Source organism: Tribolium madens, unplaced genomic scaffold, assembly GCF_015345945.1.
Source record: "Tribolium madens isolate multiple individuals breed KSU strain unplaced genomic scaffold, Tmad_KSU_1.1 Scaffold_11;HRSCAF=98;Tcas5.2_LG3b, whole genome shotgun sequence".
NCBI classification, from domain to species: Eukaryota; Metazoa; Arthropoda; class Insecta; order Coleoptera; family Tenebrionidae; genus Tribolium; species Tribolium madens.
In genome coordinates, this window is record NW_025400975.1 from 1544451 (window position 1) to 1558379 (window position 13929).

Below are 13929 nucleotides of genomic sequence, written 5' to 3' on the forward strand. Positions count from 1 at the left end.
CCGCCAATATGATAGGACTTCAAAAGCAGAGAAAATTTATTCTAAGTCCAAAATCAAGAGAAAAATTAACTTTTTTTTCTACTGAGTGAGAACAGTGAAGTTTTAATTGCAGATTTGCTTGTTTCACATAAAGCAAAAAAAGTTTTTCCTTTGCAGTTTTGGCGTAAAATCAAAGATATTTTTTTTCCTCTTGTAAACTTACTCCGGGGACATACGGTATATTTTGTTATTGTGTCCTGTACAGAATTATTATATTTTTTTACCATCAATGATTATTATTAACAAGGGCGCATGTGGCCCTTTCTCCGTGCTCCGGACCCAGATTGTCATCTCATTCATGCATTGCTATCATTACAGCGATACAATCTTTTCAGCCGAAGGGCGAGCAAAGAGGCTTGTAATTTCATTTTGCAGGCAAATTGCGTAATTAAACGCTAGAGTAGAAAATTATAAACAGGAGCGATGGTGCAACAAAGACCAATTTCAGGGAGGTGTCAATGTAGGTTCCTTCGGAGATTGAGCATCGATTACGGAATGGTCGTTCATGCAGTCAACGAGATCATTTCATTATTATCTCAGAGTGCACCTACGTATACTGTCAATTGTGATGAAACTTTGTCATAAATTTCTCGACGATCTTGATACTACTTTACCAATTTATTTTCGAGTCTAGTAAATTAAAACATGTGTAATCGTTTCGACATTCTCCAACTTGTTTCATTATAATTATAATTAGTTTGTCTCTAAGCGTGTGATTCTAGAAGCTCCAGACGACACATTGAGTATTTTCCGGTTTTTTGAATGAATTACAAACTTGACACAATTTTCGATTCTTGGTCAAATGAGACGCTTTTAATATACAAAAATTCTTGTCTTATAAATCGTCACCAAAATCCCTTTTTATCCCATTATCTGTTCAAGAAGACACCTGAACCACTTCCTTTAATACCGAAGAATGGTCTGTGGAAAGCCGATTTGTCTCTGCCTCGATTCGATTATTAATATGAGAACTGAGCGTTATTCATGGTGGATAAGCACTAAGAAGCCAAACATGCACAGGTGTGGTACCAACGCTCCTTAACGATTCTTCTTTTTGAAAAATTTTCTTATATAATAGTGCTCTTAAACAAACTCGGTTATTATCTCGAGACAAGCAATGTAATCGTCACCACTGTCATAAATTAAAATGTTGCAACATTTTGGCCTCTTTGAAGAGATAAGTGATTAAAAAGAGTGATTTTGTGAAAGAGCTTTATTGCTAAAGTGGGTCAACTCATCATTCAGGGAACTGAGCCAAGGAAAAATTTAAATATAATTACTTTTACCTTTTGTGCTATCCAAAAAACTAGACAATATTCGAAATTTATTTAAAGAGTTACAAAAATGTTGGAAAAAATGATGGTTTTGAAAAAGTTTACAATGAAGAACAAATATTTTTTGGATACTATTAAAATCAATGTAGTTTTAATTTTTTTTTAATGGTAAAAGTTTCGAATAAATTGCAAAAATAGAGAATTACTAGCATTATTTAAAATTTTCGTGTTTCCTATGGTGTGTTTACGTTTTATAATCAGAAATTGACTCAAATCGGGAGATTTTGCAGAAACCAGAACCAAAATTGTTGTTTTATGTTATAATAACGCTGTTTCAGGGAATCCCAAACGAGTTACCAATTTTTGCTTACTTAAATTTTGCAAAGGTCATTTGAAATTTATTAAAAAATTTCGATTTTTTTAAATAAAGTGTTTTTGTAAAAAAATTTAGGACATTGGTTGACTTTTTTTAATTCACATATTTTGTTTGTTGTTCTTCATTTACTGTATTGTTTTTTATGTAAGTAGTTTTTTACTCATTTTACAGATTATTAAATGGTTCTAACTTATTTAAACCGTTACAAATTCAAGAAAAAAGGCGATAATTTTGAATATTATATTTTTTCAAATTTTGGTTTTCGAAAAATTTTACAAAAAAACTAAACATTCTGTATATGTTAATTTTAATTTTTTTTCTTTTTATTCAGATTTTATATTATTTTTTGTCAAATATTTTTTGAATAAATTTCGAAAATCGCTGGAAATCCACAAGTTGTGATTTTTGAGATTTTGGGGACTCACCCTGTGCATAAAATAAAATCTAGATTTTTTATTAAAAATGTATTGAGCAATTTATAACAGCCATTCCATTAACCTTAATTTGTTTACACGTCGCCTGATGAATAGCATTACGATCGAAAATGGACAAAATTGCTCACCAAGTTCAGACTTCCAATATGTTAACCCAAATAATAACATGTTACCATAATTGTCCTAACCCTACTTCCACAATGATGTAATAATACATCACAGTTCGACTGCCTCCGTTATTATTCAACTGTGAACAATCATCAATCGCGACCAGATGGTCATCGTCTCGATGATGGGTGAAATGGGTCCACCCGAATTACGATGGTTGACGTAACGATGGGAGTTTCAAGAGTGAGAGTGCCAACAGGTGGGGTCAGATTAGAAATTTATTGTTCATTAACAATGAACGGCGGTCGAGCTTTGTGACTGGGGGCCGTGAACTTTGAACTCGCGAAGAGGGATAAGAAGATGGAAAAATGAAAGAGAAGTTAATTGTTTGTGAAATGACTGACGTTTTTAATTTTACGTTGGGATTATGGGTTGCCAAGGAAAGGTTTGAGGAGTTCATCTAGAGAAGTTTTAATTAAGAATTGCTTCGGTGCTTCACAAAAGGGAAATATATATATTGTTTCAGAAAAGTATAATTAATTAAAAAAATAATTTGAAATTGATGTTTTAACACATATTTTTGCAATTCAACAATTTTGGGATACGAATACATCAGACTTTATAAACTTACTTGTTTTTTATCTAGATTGTTTAGTAAAAGCATTCATAAAATCGCAAAAGTTGGAAATTGGAATCTGGCTTTCGGTAAAGGATTATACAGAATGTTTTTATAATAGCTAAGATTTACTCGTAGACTAATTCAATTTATCACTTTTTGGATCAAGACGTCGGAAAAAACAAGTACAAAAATTGCCGTTCTTTAGTCATAATAACGTTGTTTCGGTTAATTTCCTGAAATTTAGTTTATTTCAGGGTGAAAAGCCGTCTTAAAAATTGAGAGATTTTGCTAAAAAAAAATGTAATTTTATTTAATAAGGCAGTTTTTCTAATTTCAAACGAATTACCCCGTGTTGAAGTCAAAATTTGACTTGAGTTGAGAGATTTTGTCAACAAATACAAAAATTTGTCGTTTTAGATTACAGTAATGCAATTTCAGCTAATTTAGAGCAATTTAGATTTTAGAGCCAAAAATGGACCTAAATCGAGAGATTGTGTCAAAAAAACAAGCGATTTTCTACAAAGATCTTACAAAGACCGTTTGAAATGTGAAAAAATTTAATATTTTTAAATAAATATAATTTCTTGTTTTTTATTAACCTACTTTATTTTTTTATTCAAAGTTTTTCTGCCATTTTACAGATAAAGTTATTGTTTTGAAAGACAGCCAAAGTCTTGTTTTACATTTGTTAATTTTTATTTAGTATATTTATTTTGATTTAATATTTTGTAACCAGTGCGTACATTTTCAGGATTTCAGGATGTTTGTAAATAGTTTCAGTCTTGACAAAAAGGTGAATAGTATACTATACTTTTTTATAGTTAAAGTCTTGAAGATGTGACAATTTGTTAGGAAACCTTTGTGGAGTTTCGCAGAATTTTGTATTACAGACTGTTGACGACGATTGTTTTGTAATTATTTTTTTGTATACAGAAAAGCGATAAAATAAAATGAATTTTAAAATCTATCTGTCCCATTTGTGGTTTTAATGTTATGGTTTTAATAAAAATTATTTGACAAAGCACTATAAAAATGTTTGTGTTTTTTAGAGGGCAACAGAAAGGGGCAGATAGTGCTAATAGAAATTTTATTCTCTTTTTAATTTTTTTATAAGAAAATTTTATTTTCTTTTTATTTTTGTTTGTAGATCATTGCAGGTTTAACAAAACCAAGGACAACACTTTTGCAATTATACTCTAAACATATTTACATACGAGTACTAAGTGAAATTAACAAATAATAAAGAATTGAAACTAAATAAGAAAATATGTAGATAAAACAAAAAAGTTATAAAAACCATTAAGTTCTGGGTATTTTATGCTATTTTTAGTTTTACTTTCTCTTTTTTTGTTAAATTTATAGAAAATATACTTAATAAAAGTTAATTGATATTACCCAAGGCTGCTTGGAACATCAAAAACTTACAAAAATACGATTTTAAGTAATTTTTTTAGAGGTTATGATAAAAAATGTAAATAAAACCGTTGATTTTTTTAGTTCATAAAGAAATTGTTGCAATAAATTCCTGCAATAATTTGTCTAATGAGGCAAAAACCGCTTCGCCCATGAAAATTTCCAAATTGGCCAATTTCTCCATTAAGTGAATTTATTGATTTTATTTTTTGCAACACTTCCCCGAGCAAACTCACGAAATTCTCCCATAAAAAATAGCCCCTTAATCAGAATAAATCACTAAAATCTCGCTTTCCTGTCTGCCATTAGTCATCGAGCATCAATAGCCTCGCGCCCGTCAAAACTTTCAGTCTTGATAATTCGCTTCAAGAAACGTGAATAAATGATAATGAAAGCAACAATAACCCTAATTGCACCCAACTTCGTGCTCTACGATCAACAGACTAAACAATACCGAATTTTCGTCTAGCCGGAAACGGTTCATCACGTTTCGGATTTCCGGCGAGATAAATATTACTATCCGTCGCGTGGCTGGCTCACAAATAAGGGTTGTGTTGTGGACCCTCCCTAATGGTGGTTTTGTTGCAGGTCAAGAGCGATGTGGCCAGTTTGGTGGAGAAGTATTTCGGGGATTTGTATGAGAATTTTCAACGGTCGAAGAAGTGTTTGGTCAGACAGGCGAGGGATTTGCTCGTCTGCGAATATCATGGATGTTTACACAGATTTGAGAATGAATTCTGCATACAGGCTGCGAAATTGTTGGAACGTGTTAAGGTGAGTGGAAGGGTTAATAGCCGGTGGATGGGAAAAATAATATAACGAGAGTGTTGAGCCTGCTGAGGTTTGCTATATGACAGGCATTGGCTGCGTTTGTTTTAAAATAATAAGGCGAAAAATAAGAAAGTGTATAGGTTTAAGTTAGCAAAAGGTATACCCACTCCCAGTCATGAGAGTTAGCTCGTCGAGTAAAGAGGTACGAAAAATCGTCTAACATTTTGTCAAAAATCTAAAAATTGATTCAAATGCATTTCTAAAGGTCCAACACCCTTAGAAAATTGGATGAAACGTTGTAGAAACACGAAAAATAAAATACAGGGTGCGCCAGAACTCGCGCCCCAGAGAAAAATTTCAAGTAAGATAGGATATATAGGATATACCAGGAACCTGGAAAAAATGTTTAAAAATTGTATCTGTCAAAAAATTTTGACATTTATTTTTTTATGTCTATTTAATTCTATTTAATGATACTTGTGTATGTTTTTTTTTACAATTATTTAGTAAAGGTACAAAAATTTTGCCAATAGAAGCCACAAATAACATTGAACAGAGTTACAATTTAGAATACAGCTTCCTTGTTTCCTCTTCTAATAACCTATAGCAAAAAAACTTAAAAAAATATTTCAACAGAAATAAATAGTGCAAAATAAATAAATAAAAAGTGCAAAATTTAAACTCTCATAATTTCGAAATTTTTATAGATAATTTTTCATGTTCCTGGTATCTTACCTTATATGGCATTTTTCTCTGGGGCGCGAGTTCTGGCGCACCCTGTATATTTCTTTTTGTCTATGAATGAATATATTGGATTGAAGAGACATGGGCTGGGGGTGTGGAGGCGCAGCGCCATAAAGTTTTGCTTCCAACAATTCTTCACTAATTCTAATAAGCACAATAAATCGAAATCTTTTTTTATCATTTTTTTTTTCAAAAAATGAGAATAATATAACTGTTCTGTGTTTCTGCATTGCGTAATTATTTCCAACCAGAAATAATTAGAGAAATATAAGAGGTTAATGGTGCTATTCTGTAAAAAAAAATACGTGCTATAGCGCTATAACTCTTTAAGCTATCGACTATAAGTAAAAATCGAATTCTCTAAGGAAATATTTCTCTATACCTAAAATTCTATAAGCTTAAAGTCTCTATAAAGTTATGGCGAGAAATTTGCTGACCGTAAAGACTTATGTCTCTATAACGATATATTGTCATAGTAACAATGTCACTCCTCAATAATTTATTATAAGTACTTCTCTCCGTATTTCGCCAGTGATGCTAATTTTTGTTCTCTTATAATTATTGGTATCGTGTAAAGTTAATAATAGTTCAGTGATGGATCGTAATAATATTGCACTAATTGCATTATATTTATTATTAAATGAAGAAAAAAGAAGGTAATGTTGTGGACAATAATGAGCTTCTTACAACAAAATCTTTAATAAAAAGAGTGTCTATTTAGAAAAAAGTTATTTTGTAAAAGGTACAAGCAGGTTTTATGAAAATCGGTAATAAATTTTTGTGTAATTTATTAATATGAGCTCAAAGTTGATGCATTTTCTAAATTCTCCTTCGGCTTTAGTTTCAAAATTGTTACTTCTTCAACTCGTTCTTCAAAAACGTTGCAAACAATCCTACTAATTTAATTACGTTTTTTTCTCTTTGATGTTTATGTTGTATTCTCATTAATTTCTTACTAAAAATTAGAGAATGTTTAGCAAATTTACATTACAAATTGTGTCTAAATTTTAGCGGTAGTCTTTTTCTGACTTTTCGTCTTCAAATTTCCAAAAACTGTTCGTGATACTCAATTTGTTCCCGTTTTTGTGTTTTCATTTTTAAATTTTCTTAGACGATTTTTTTGCTGAATGCCATTTTTTATTAATTAAATTAAAAACTAGAACTGCCAACATCCAAAAATTACCATGAATAAATTTGTTAAGACTGTTTGACATTTCCACTTAATAAAAACCAGACTTTAGGGTAATTACAGCGCTATAACTCGAATGTTTACATAGACGCTTAGAGAATACCAATTTTGATACGATTCTATAAGGACTTTAAAAAATTTATATACAGAGCTCTATTAGCTATGGAATATACCAGCTTATAGACTATAGCAGATTTTTAGAGAATAGCCTAATAAGCTTAATTAAAATCGAGCTGTCTGTCAAATTATTCTCTTCTTAAAATATTAGTCATGCCTCATTTCAAACGTTATTATGAAATAATCTTACTTAAAAACTGTTAAGCAATTGTTTTTATTTGTTGTTAAAAGGTACATTAAAACACAGAGAAAAACAAGAGGTTATTTTTTAAAAATTTGGCGGCTGTTGCAACACTTTAACGATTGCTTGTTATTTACTCTTGGGAAACATTCTTTTATTTAAAAAGGTTCAAACGAGAAAAATATTCCGGTCTTTAGCATATTGTTACGCCACTGCAGTTCCCTATAATAAATATTCCTCAATCTGTGTCAATTCAATCGCAAAACGCCCAATTACAATATTCAAATGGCTCCGTTTCTGTCAATTATAAAGTTATGACTGTTGAAAATCTCCAACAATCCGAAATAAAAATATCTTCGGCCAAACCCACTCGTCCGAATTTATCGTCGGTCTAAATGCATTCGTTATAAAATTGGTTAATGGGTCCGACACACGCCACAAATGCAAACAACAGTCATGGGAAAAACACGGAAGTTGAATATTTCGTAAATGAATGAATGTGTTGATAAATCGTTACAAGGATCAAGTCTGATTAGGGCCGCTTTGTTGGCCGATTGCCGATGATAAATGGAGAGAATAAGTGCGGAATGTATAAATAATAACAAGGTACGTAGAAGGTGGTCAGTACCGTAATTGTTGCTAATGTTTCCGTAAAGTACACGGGCTTAATTGTGGAACTAGCTTCATTTATACCATTGCAGGTTTATTGCACGATGAAGCTTTTGGGTAGGTAGGTCAGTGTTTTAACTGATTCGATACTTGATTCGATGATAAATCAATCATGAATACGAAAGAAGAAACAGAGAGCAATAAAAAATGAAATGAATGAAGTCATTTTTATCAACTTAGGGAAATTTTGTCTAATTTTGTCATCATGTATTACATTTTAGAAAGCAAGAAACAAGAAACCAAAAAACTATTTTTTTTAATGTCTTCCGAGTGCAATAATCATTATCAAATTATTATTATTATTAAAATGCACCATTAAATTTTGGATTTTCCCACGTTAAAGCACAAAGAGAATTAAACGAATTTCTTACGCTTGTTGAAATTTGTTTTGATTAACTACCCGAAAAGCTGAAAGGAAATTACTCTTATTACAGTTAATAACTATTTTTGTTTCAAATAAGGTGCTCAAATTTCAATCAGTTCACTGTAATTTCTTGATAAAATTACTCTAATAAATGATAAAAATAAGTTATTATTTTCATTGTTATTTACATTCCACACGATGTTGTTGTATTGGTTGTCTATGCTTTAAAATACCTTTACCATAAATTTTCCTTGCAATGTCCAATTTATTCTTATTTTTAGTTACCAAATAACTAGACTAACTTAGAAAACTAACTAAACTTAGAAAAAAAAACGAGAAGAAACTCAGAAATGTAGAACAAAGTGCATAATGGTTAATTATGTATCAAGGGAATAAACAACAATTTTAATCCTGATGAGAATGTAGGTAATGGGCATTTTCATTCGAGGGATTAACTATGCATACAAAACTTTCCTACCAACAAACTACCTAAATTAATAACATAAGAAAATGATAAAATTGCTAAATAATGTCAAATAATTTGTGAAAATATTCAATTCATTCAAATGAAATTTTAAAAGAGTAAAAATCGTTATCAAGGCCTGTGTTTAAATCAAAAAACACTCAAAACATTTAATCCATTTAATCCCAGTTTATTTTAAGAGTTTAAATTGGTATTTAATTTACTTTATTCCCGAGAAAATAAAGAACCAGATTATTAGTCAAAAACGAGGGAATAAAATACCACTTTATTTCCTGTTAGGATGAAAGAAATTATTTTCTGGAATTTTATCACCCGTCTAGACCTCTTCAGGTGTCTCAAATTTTGCAAAATACCTATCAAATTCACATAAAATGGGCCACTCTGTACATATAGTCGTTTAAGCACCAATAAAATTCCATAATAGCCCTGACCGTTTTTTTACGACGGAGCTAAGTGTCTTGATTACCTGAAATTAGTCGAAACTACGCGCTATATCAACAGCCCTAGTGCACACACACGACATAAATAAAACAAACATTTTTTTTCTTCCACAACCTGTTACAAGATATAAGATGCTGAGTTATATCGCAGCATTTACATTAGGTCCTGTCAAAATATTCCGTTTTATTTATGAGCCGTAAAGGGATAGTGAGATAGGTTGTACCATCCAGGTATAAAACGGATGCGGGAGGTGAAAAAAAACTTTGAGTGTGTAATAAGAGGTGATGGTGGGTGTGGAGATGGGTTTTTAACAATGGGTTTGTGCAGATCGTGAAGGATGGACGATGGTCGCTTTATTTTCATACTTGAAAGAAAAAAAAAGATAATTTTAAAAAATTATTCACTGACTTAAATACACATTAATCAAGGTTCAGAGTATCTTAATTAATTCCATCGAATTTGCACCAAGAAAGTGATTGTGTTGGTAAATTACCATATTTTATCAACAACTTGACTTTATTCGATTTAAATTTATTACTAATATAGGCATGTCATGATTTTGTTAGAAATAAATCGTTTGCACAGCTTGGGGTCTTATTAAAGCCATTTATAATAGTTTCATATCTTTTGCTTTGACATGTACTTGAAAATAATATCTAGTAAACATAACATTGGCATTCATTACAAATACTTCAAAAACTGTAAAAAAAAATTTAAATTTAAATCTGAAAACAGTTTAACAGTTTTAAAATTAAATGATATTGAAGTGTTTAGTTTTGATTTTTTATTCATGTATTTGTCTTGTTTCGATATATTTTTATTATTAAAACTTTTTGTATTTTCAATTTATTTTTGATAGCGTTTTTCAATAAAGTCTTTATTTTAGTGTTTTCGACTTTTTTTACTAAAGTTTATTTATAATGATGTGAGTGACGGGCGTAGAGAGTGCTCCTATAAGGAATCTTTACAATCGAAAAATGTTGCAAAGAATAATGAAATCTTAAAAAACTAACAGAATACTACGACTTGAAATACAACTTAAAAAAAAGTCAGTCTTTGTTCTTCTTTTTGAGGTAATTTAATTTTTTATTTTGAAAGTTTGTAAAAGATTCTTTTTTGTGTTTTTTTAAATTTTTCTAATTAACATTTTCTTGAGTTATTGTTTTTATAATTGTCAAAATGTTACGATAGTTTGATGATGTTTCAGGATAGTTTCTTCAGTGAAGTGTCCAGTTTTTTTCTCTAAAATTGGTAGCGGTCTGAGCGACGAGCATATACAGGGTGTATTAGAACTCGCGCGCCAGAGAAATAATTTAAGTATGATAAGATACCAGGAACATGAAAAAAAATTCTATCTGTTAAAAAATTTTGACATTTATTTTTTGACATTGGACATTTTTTTATGTTTATTTAATTATAGTGATGATCTTGTATATGTTTTTTTTTTTATAATTGTTTAGTAGAGGTACGAAAATTTTGCCAATGAAAGACACAAACAACATTAAACAAAGTTACAATTTAGGATACAGCTTTCTTGTTACCTCTTCTAATAGCCTGTAAAAAAATATTTTTTCAATAAAAATAAATGGTCATGTGCAAAATTTGAATTCTCATAACTTTGAAATTTTTATAGATAAAATTTTTTTAACATTTTTTTTATGTTGGTCTTTTTTGTTCAATTTAGACAGTTTTTCAATGATAAACTTACTAAATTCAAGAAAAAAAAGTGTTACTGGCACGTATATTTTTAGACATTATTTTGTGGTTTTATAACTAAGTATGTTATTCTAATAGTATGGAATTTCTCCACTTCTGCCACAATTCTCACGATGAAAATAGTTCCATTAGTTCAATAAATCTTATTTAGCCTTGGTTTAGCTTTTAATAATCAATTTAGAAAAAGCTCGAATCGGTCACGCATTATTCTTGTTCTTGTAATTATTATTTATACGTTAATAAGCCGTTTAATATATCAAATGTTTTAATAGTGTAGGCTCTGTAGGTGCAATCACGTAAGGGCGTTGGCTATAGAAGAAATGTTAGAAATTCGACCACATAATTGCCGGTTATTGGGTTAGAATTCATTAACTTTCGTTTATTTTTCGAAAAAAAAACAAATCAAATTAGTGGTTTGATAAGCGACATTGACCTCGACTTGATAAAATTTCCAACAATTAATAATTTATTGTTTTTTCGCATCGAGGTTATGGGAGTAATACCCTATTGGGACAATGCGCTATTACCACAAACAGACAAAAAAATCGTCAAATGAACGATCGCATTGTTCAAATGGCGCAATTGTTAATGTTCTTGACATTTCGCCATAAAAGTGGAACATTTGGAAAATGAAAAAATTCGCCCCATTAGCTGGAATTATCGTTAACCCGAGGAAATAACCTTTCAGTGCAATGGGAACTGTGCCAGTTATTCTACAAATATACATACAGACATTACTATTATTTTAATTAGAATCAGTTTGATTGATACTAAATGCGTCAAACAACTAGGATATTTATTTATGTAATGCACGTTTGCTCGAGGTATTGAGACATTCGTTTTAATAAATCAAAGTCTAAATCTTATCGATAGACTAAACAATTAACTGTTAACGGTTCCGGTAAGACAAAACGCGATTTTTTCGCAACCAAGTGAACACTCTAATTAAAAAGACCGCGAAAAATTCCACTTTGTATGGAGACATTATTTTGCTTCCACATCGCGTTTTGTCGCACTAGAGAATTAATTCTCTTTATTTTACACTTAGTAAAAAATAGTACATATTTCAAAACGGAAAAGCATGATTTTATAAAATTTCATAAAAAATTTATTTAATTTAAATGAAATGCTCCACAAAAATCAAAATTTGACGTCAAAAATAATCGTTTTGTCAAAGGGTTGTGGAAAATCAAAAAGTACAAAACTTATCAGGTTTCCTAAATCTAGCGAAACAGGTTAAAATAATCGTATCCTGCAATTTTTTGCTTTGTTTTGACTAAATTTCTTGAGTTTAGTGAATTTGTCACTGAAGGACAACCTAATTTAGATGAAATGAAATTTTTCTAATTTGTGTTTTTTTGTGAAATTTGTCTAATTTGGCGAATTTGCATTCTCAGTGAAGAAACTATCTAAATTGTGAAAAATACAACAAGAAACTTAAAAAACGATAATTTATTTTAGACAACACAATATAGATATTGATGTTTCTTTTATAGACAAAAAGTATACGTTGTCGTTAAAATTGTGATAAAAAACAAAACAAAATTTGCTCGCGTCTTCTACAATTTTTAAAAAGAAGCGGAGAAATAGCACGTTTTATCTACAATACAAATAATTTTTATTCATTTTTTAATAAATACATACTTACTATTGCACCCACCTAAAAATTACACAAATTTTGTGAATTTATGTCTTATTTTAAAGAATTCTCTCAAAATGTGTTAGTTTTTTAGTAAAAAAATGCTCTTAAGCAAGCTATTTTGTTCCTAGTTTCCAAAAATGTTTTGAAATCATTGCAAAACAAGCGAAAATGGCCAAGGCACGTTGTATAGTATACTAATGAATAATGACTAAACTGATATATGGAAGTGAGAAATTTAATTGCTACACCCTGTGTATAAAAAATAATAAACCGTAGTTCATAAAGATTACCCAATTACAAAAGGGACATTTTATGGCACCATTAGTGTCAAACTGAAATTTCCTTTGAACCAAGCCGAATAAAATTGTTAAAACATACAATTTATTTTTTTATTCTTTGGATTGTAAAATAGAAAGCGTTTCCGTGAACTATTAGAATTGATAATCGAGTGGTGCTCAATGAAATATTATTCTAAGAGATAATGGCGACGATAAATCAGATGAATATGTAGAGTTTTTCTTTTTCGTTGTTGTTGTTATTATTATTAGGAGAGCCTTAGGTTGTTATTACATTAAATTCGTGATTTTGGTATCGTAAATCTTGTCTCGTATGAGCTTTGAATGTGATTACCGGAAATTTCGTAACCCGACTTAAGGCCAGTTATACCTCCTAATTGCGTTCAAAGGTGAAACCAACTAGCGTACTTAGTGAACAAATTATCGACTTTTATGCAACAATTAGCAAGTTTTACGTCATTCTCCCGTCGAATTTCGCTCCAATTAACTTCCCCATCTGATAAGTCGTCGGCGACTTCACCCCGGAGATGCGTCTCGGAGATTAAAGAAGCCGATTTTTCTGTATTGGCAGATACCTGGAAAAACACCGACTGCTTTCAACGTTGAAAAACACGAGACCACCCGCATTCGTTATCTGGTCGTGTCAATCTTTAGAGAAAAAACATCCCTTAGGTCACGTGTCGACGCATTTGAATATTCTTGGTTACACGGAAACGTCATTGCGGTCCAGGCACATGCCGGCAATTATAACGTTGTTAGGCCGCAGGCTTCGGAGCTATCTAAGGATTGCGCTGATTGAGGTTATGGGAGTAACACCCTAAATGGCAGTGCGAAATGGGGCGAGGATTGCGACGATTGAGACTATTAACGCCTTGAAAGTGCTATTTCGGGGCTGAAAGGCTTCAACTTGATTTGGAGATTTATTTATGACTTGTTTTTGATTTTAGTTTTTTTTGTTAATTTTTTGATATTTACATGCAGGGTGTCCTAGCGAATTGAAAAAGTTCATTAGTGACCTTTAAATGGTAAAATTAAAAAAAATTATATAGGAC

General features: G+C 30.7%; 1 protein-coding gene across 5 annotated transcripts in view; it reads left to right on the top strand.

Moving 5' to 3' along the window:
- The window catches only part of LOC123007598, a 143190-nt gene that overhangs the window by 38082 nt on the left and 91179 nt on the right, over positions 1-13929 (top strand). For all 5 annotated transcript variants that reach the window (XM_044402986.1, XM_044403015.1, XM_044403007.1 and 2 more), the window contains one exon: positions 4852-5037. In XM_044402986.1, coding sequence (XP_044258921.1) covers positions 4852-5037 — 186 coding nt within the window. The remainder of the gene's footprint in view (positions 1-4851; positions 5038-13929) is intronic.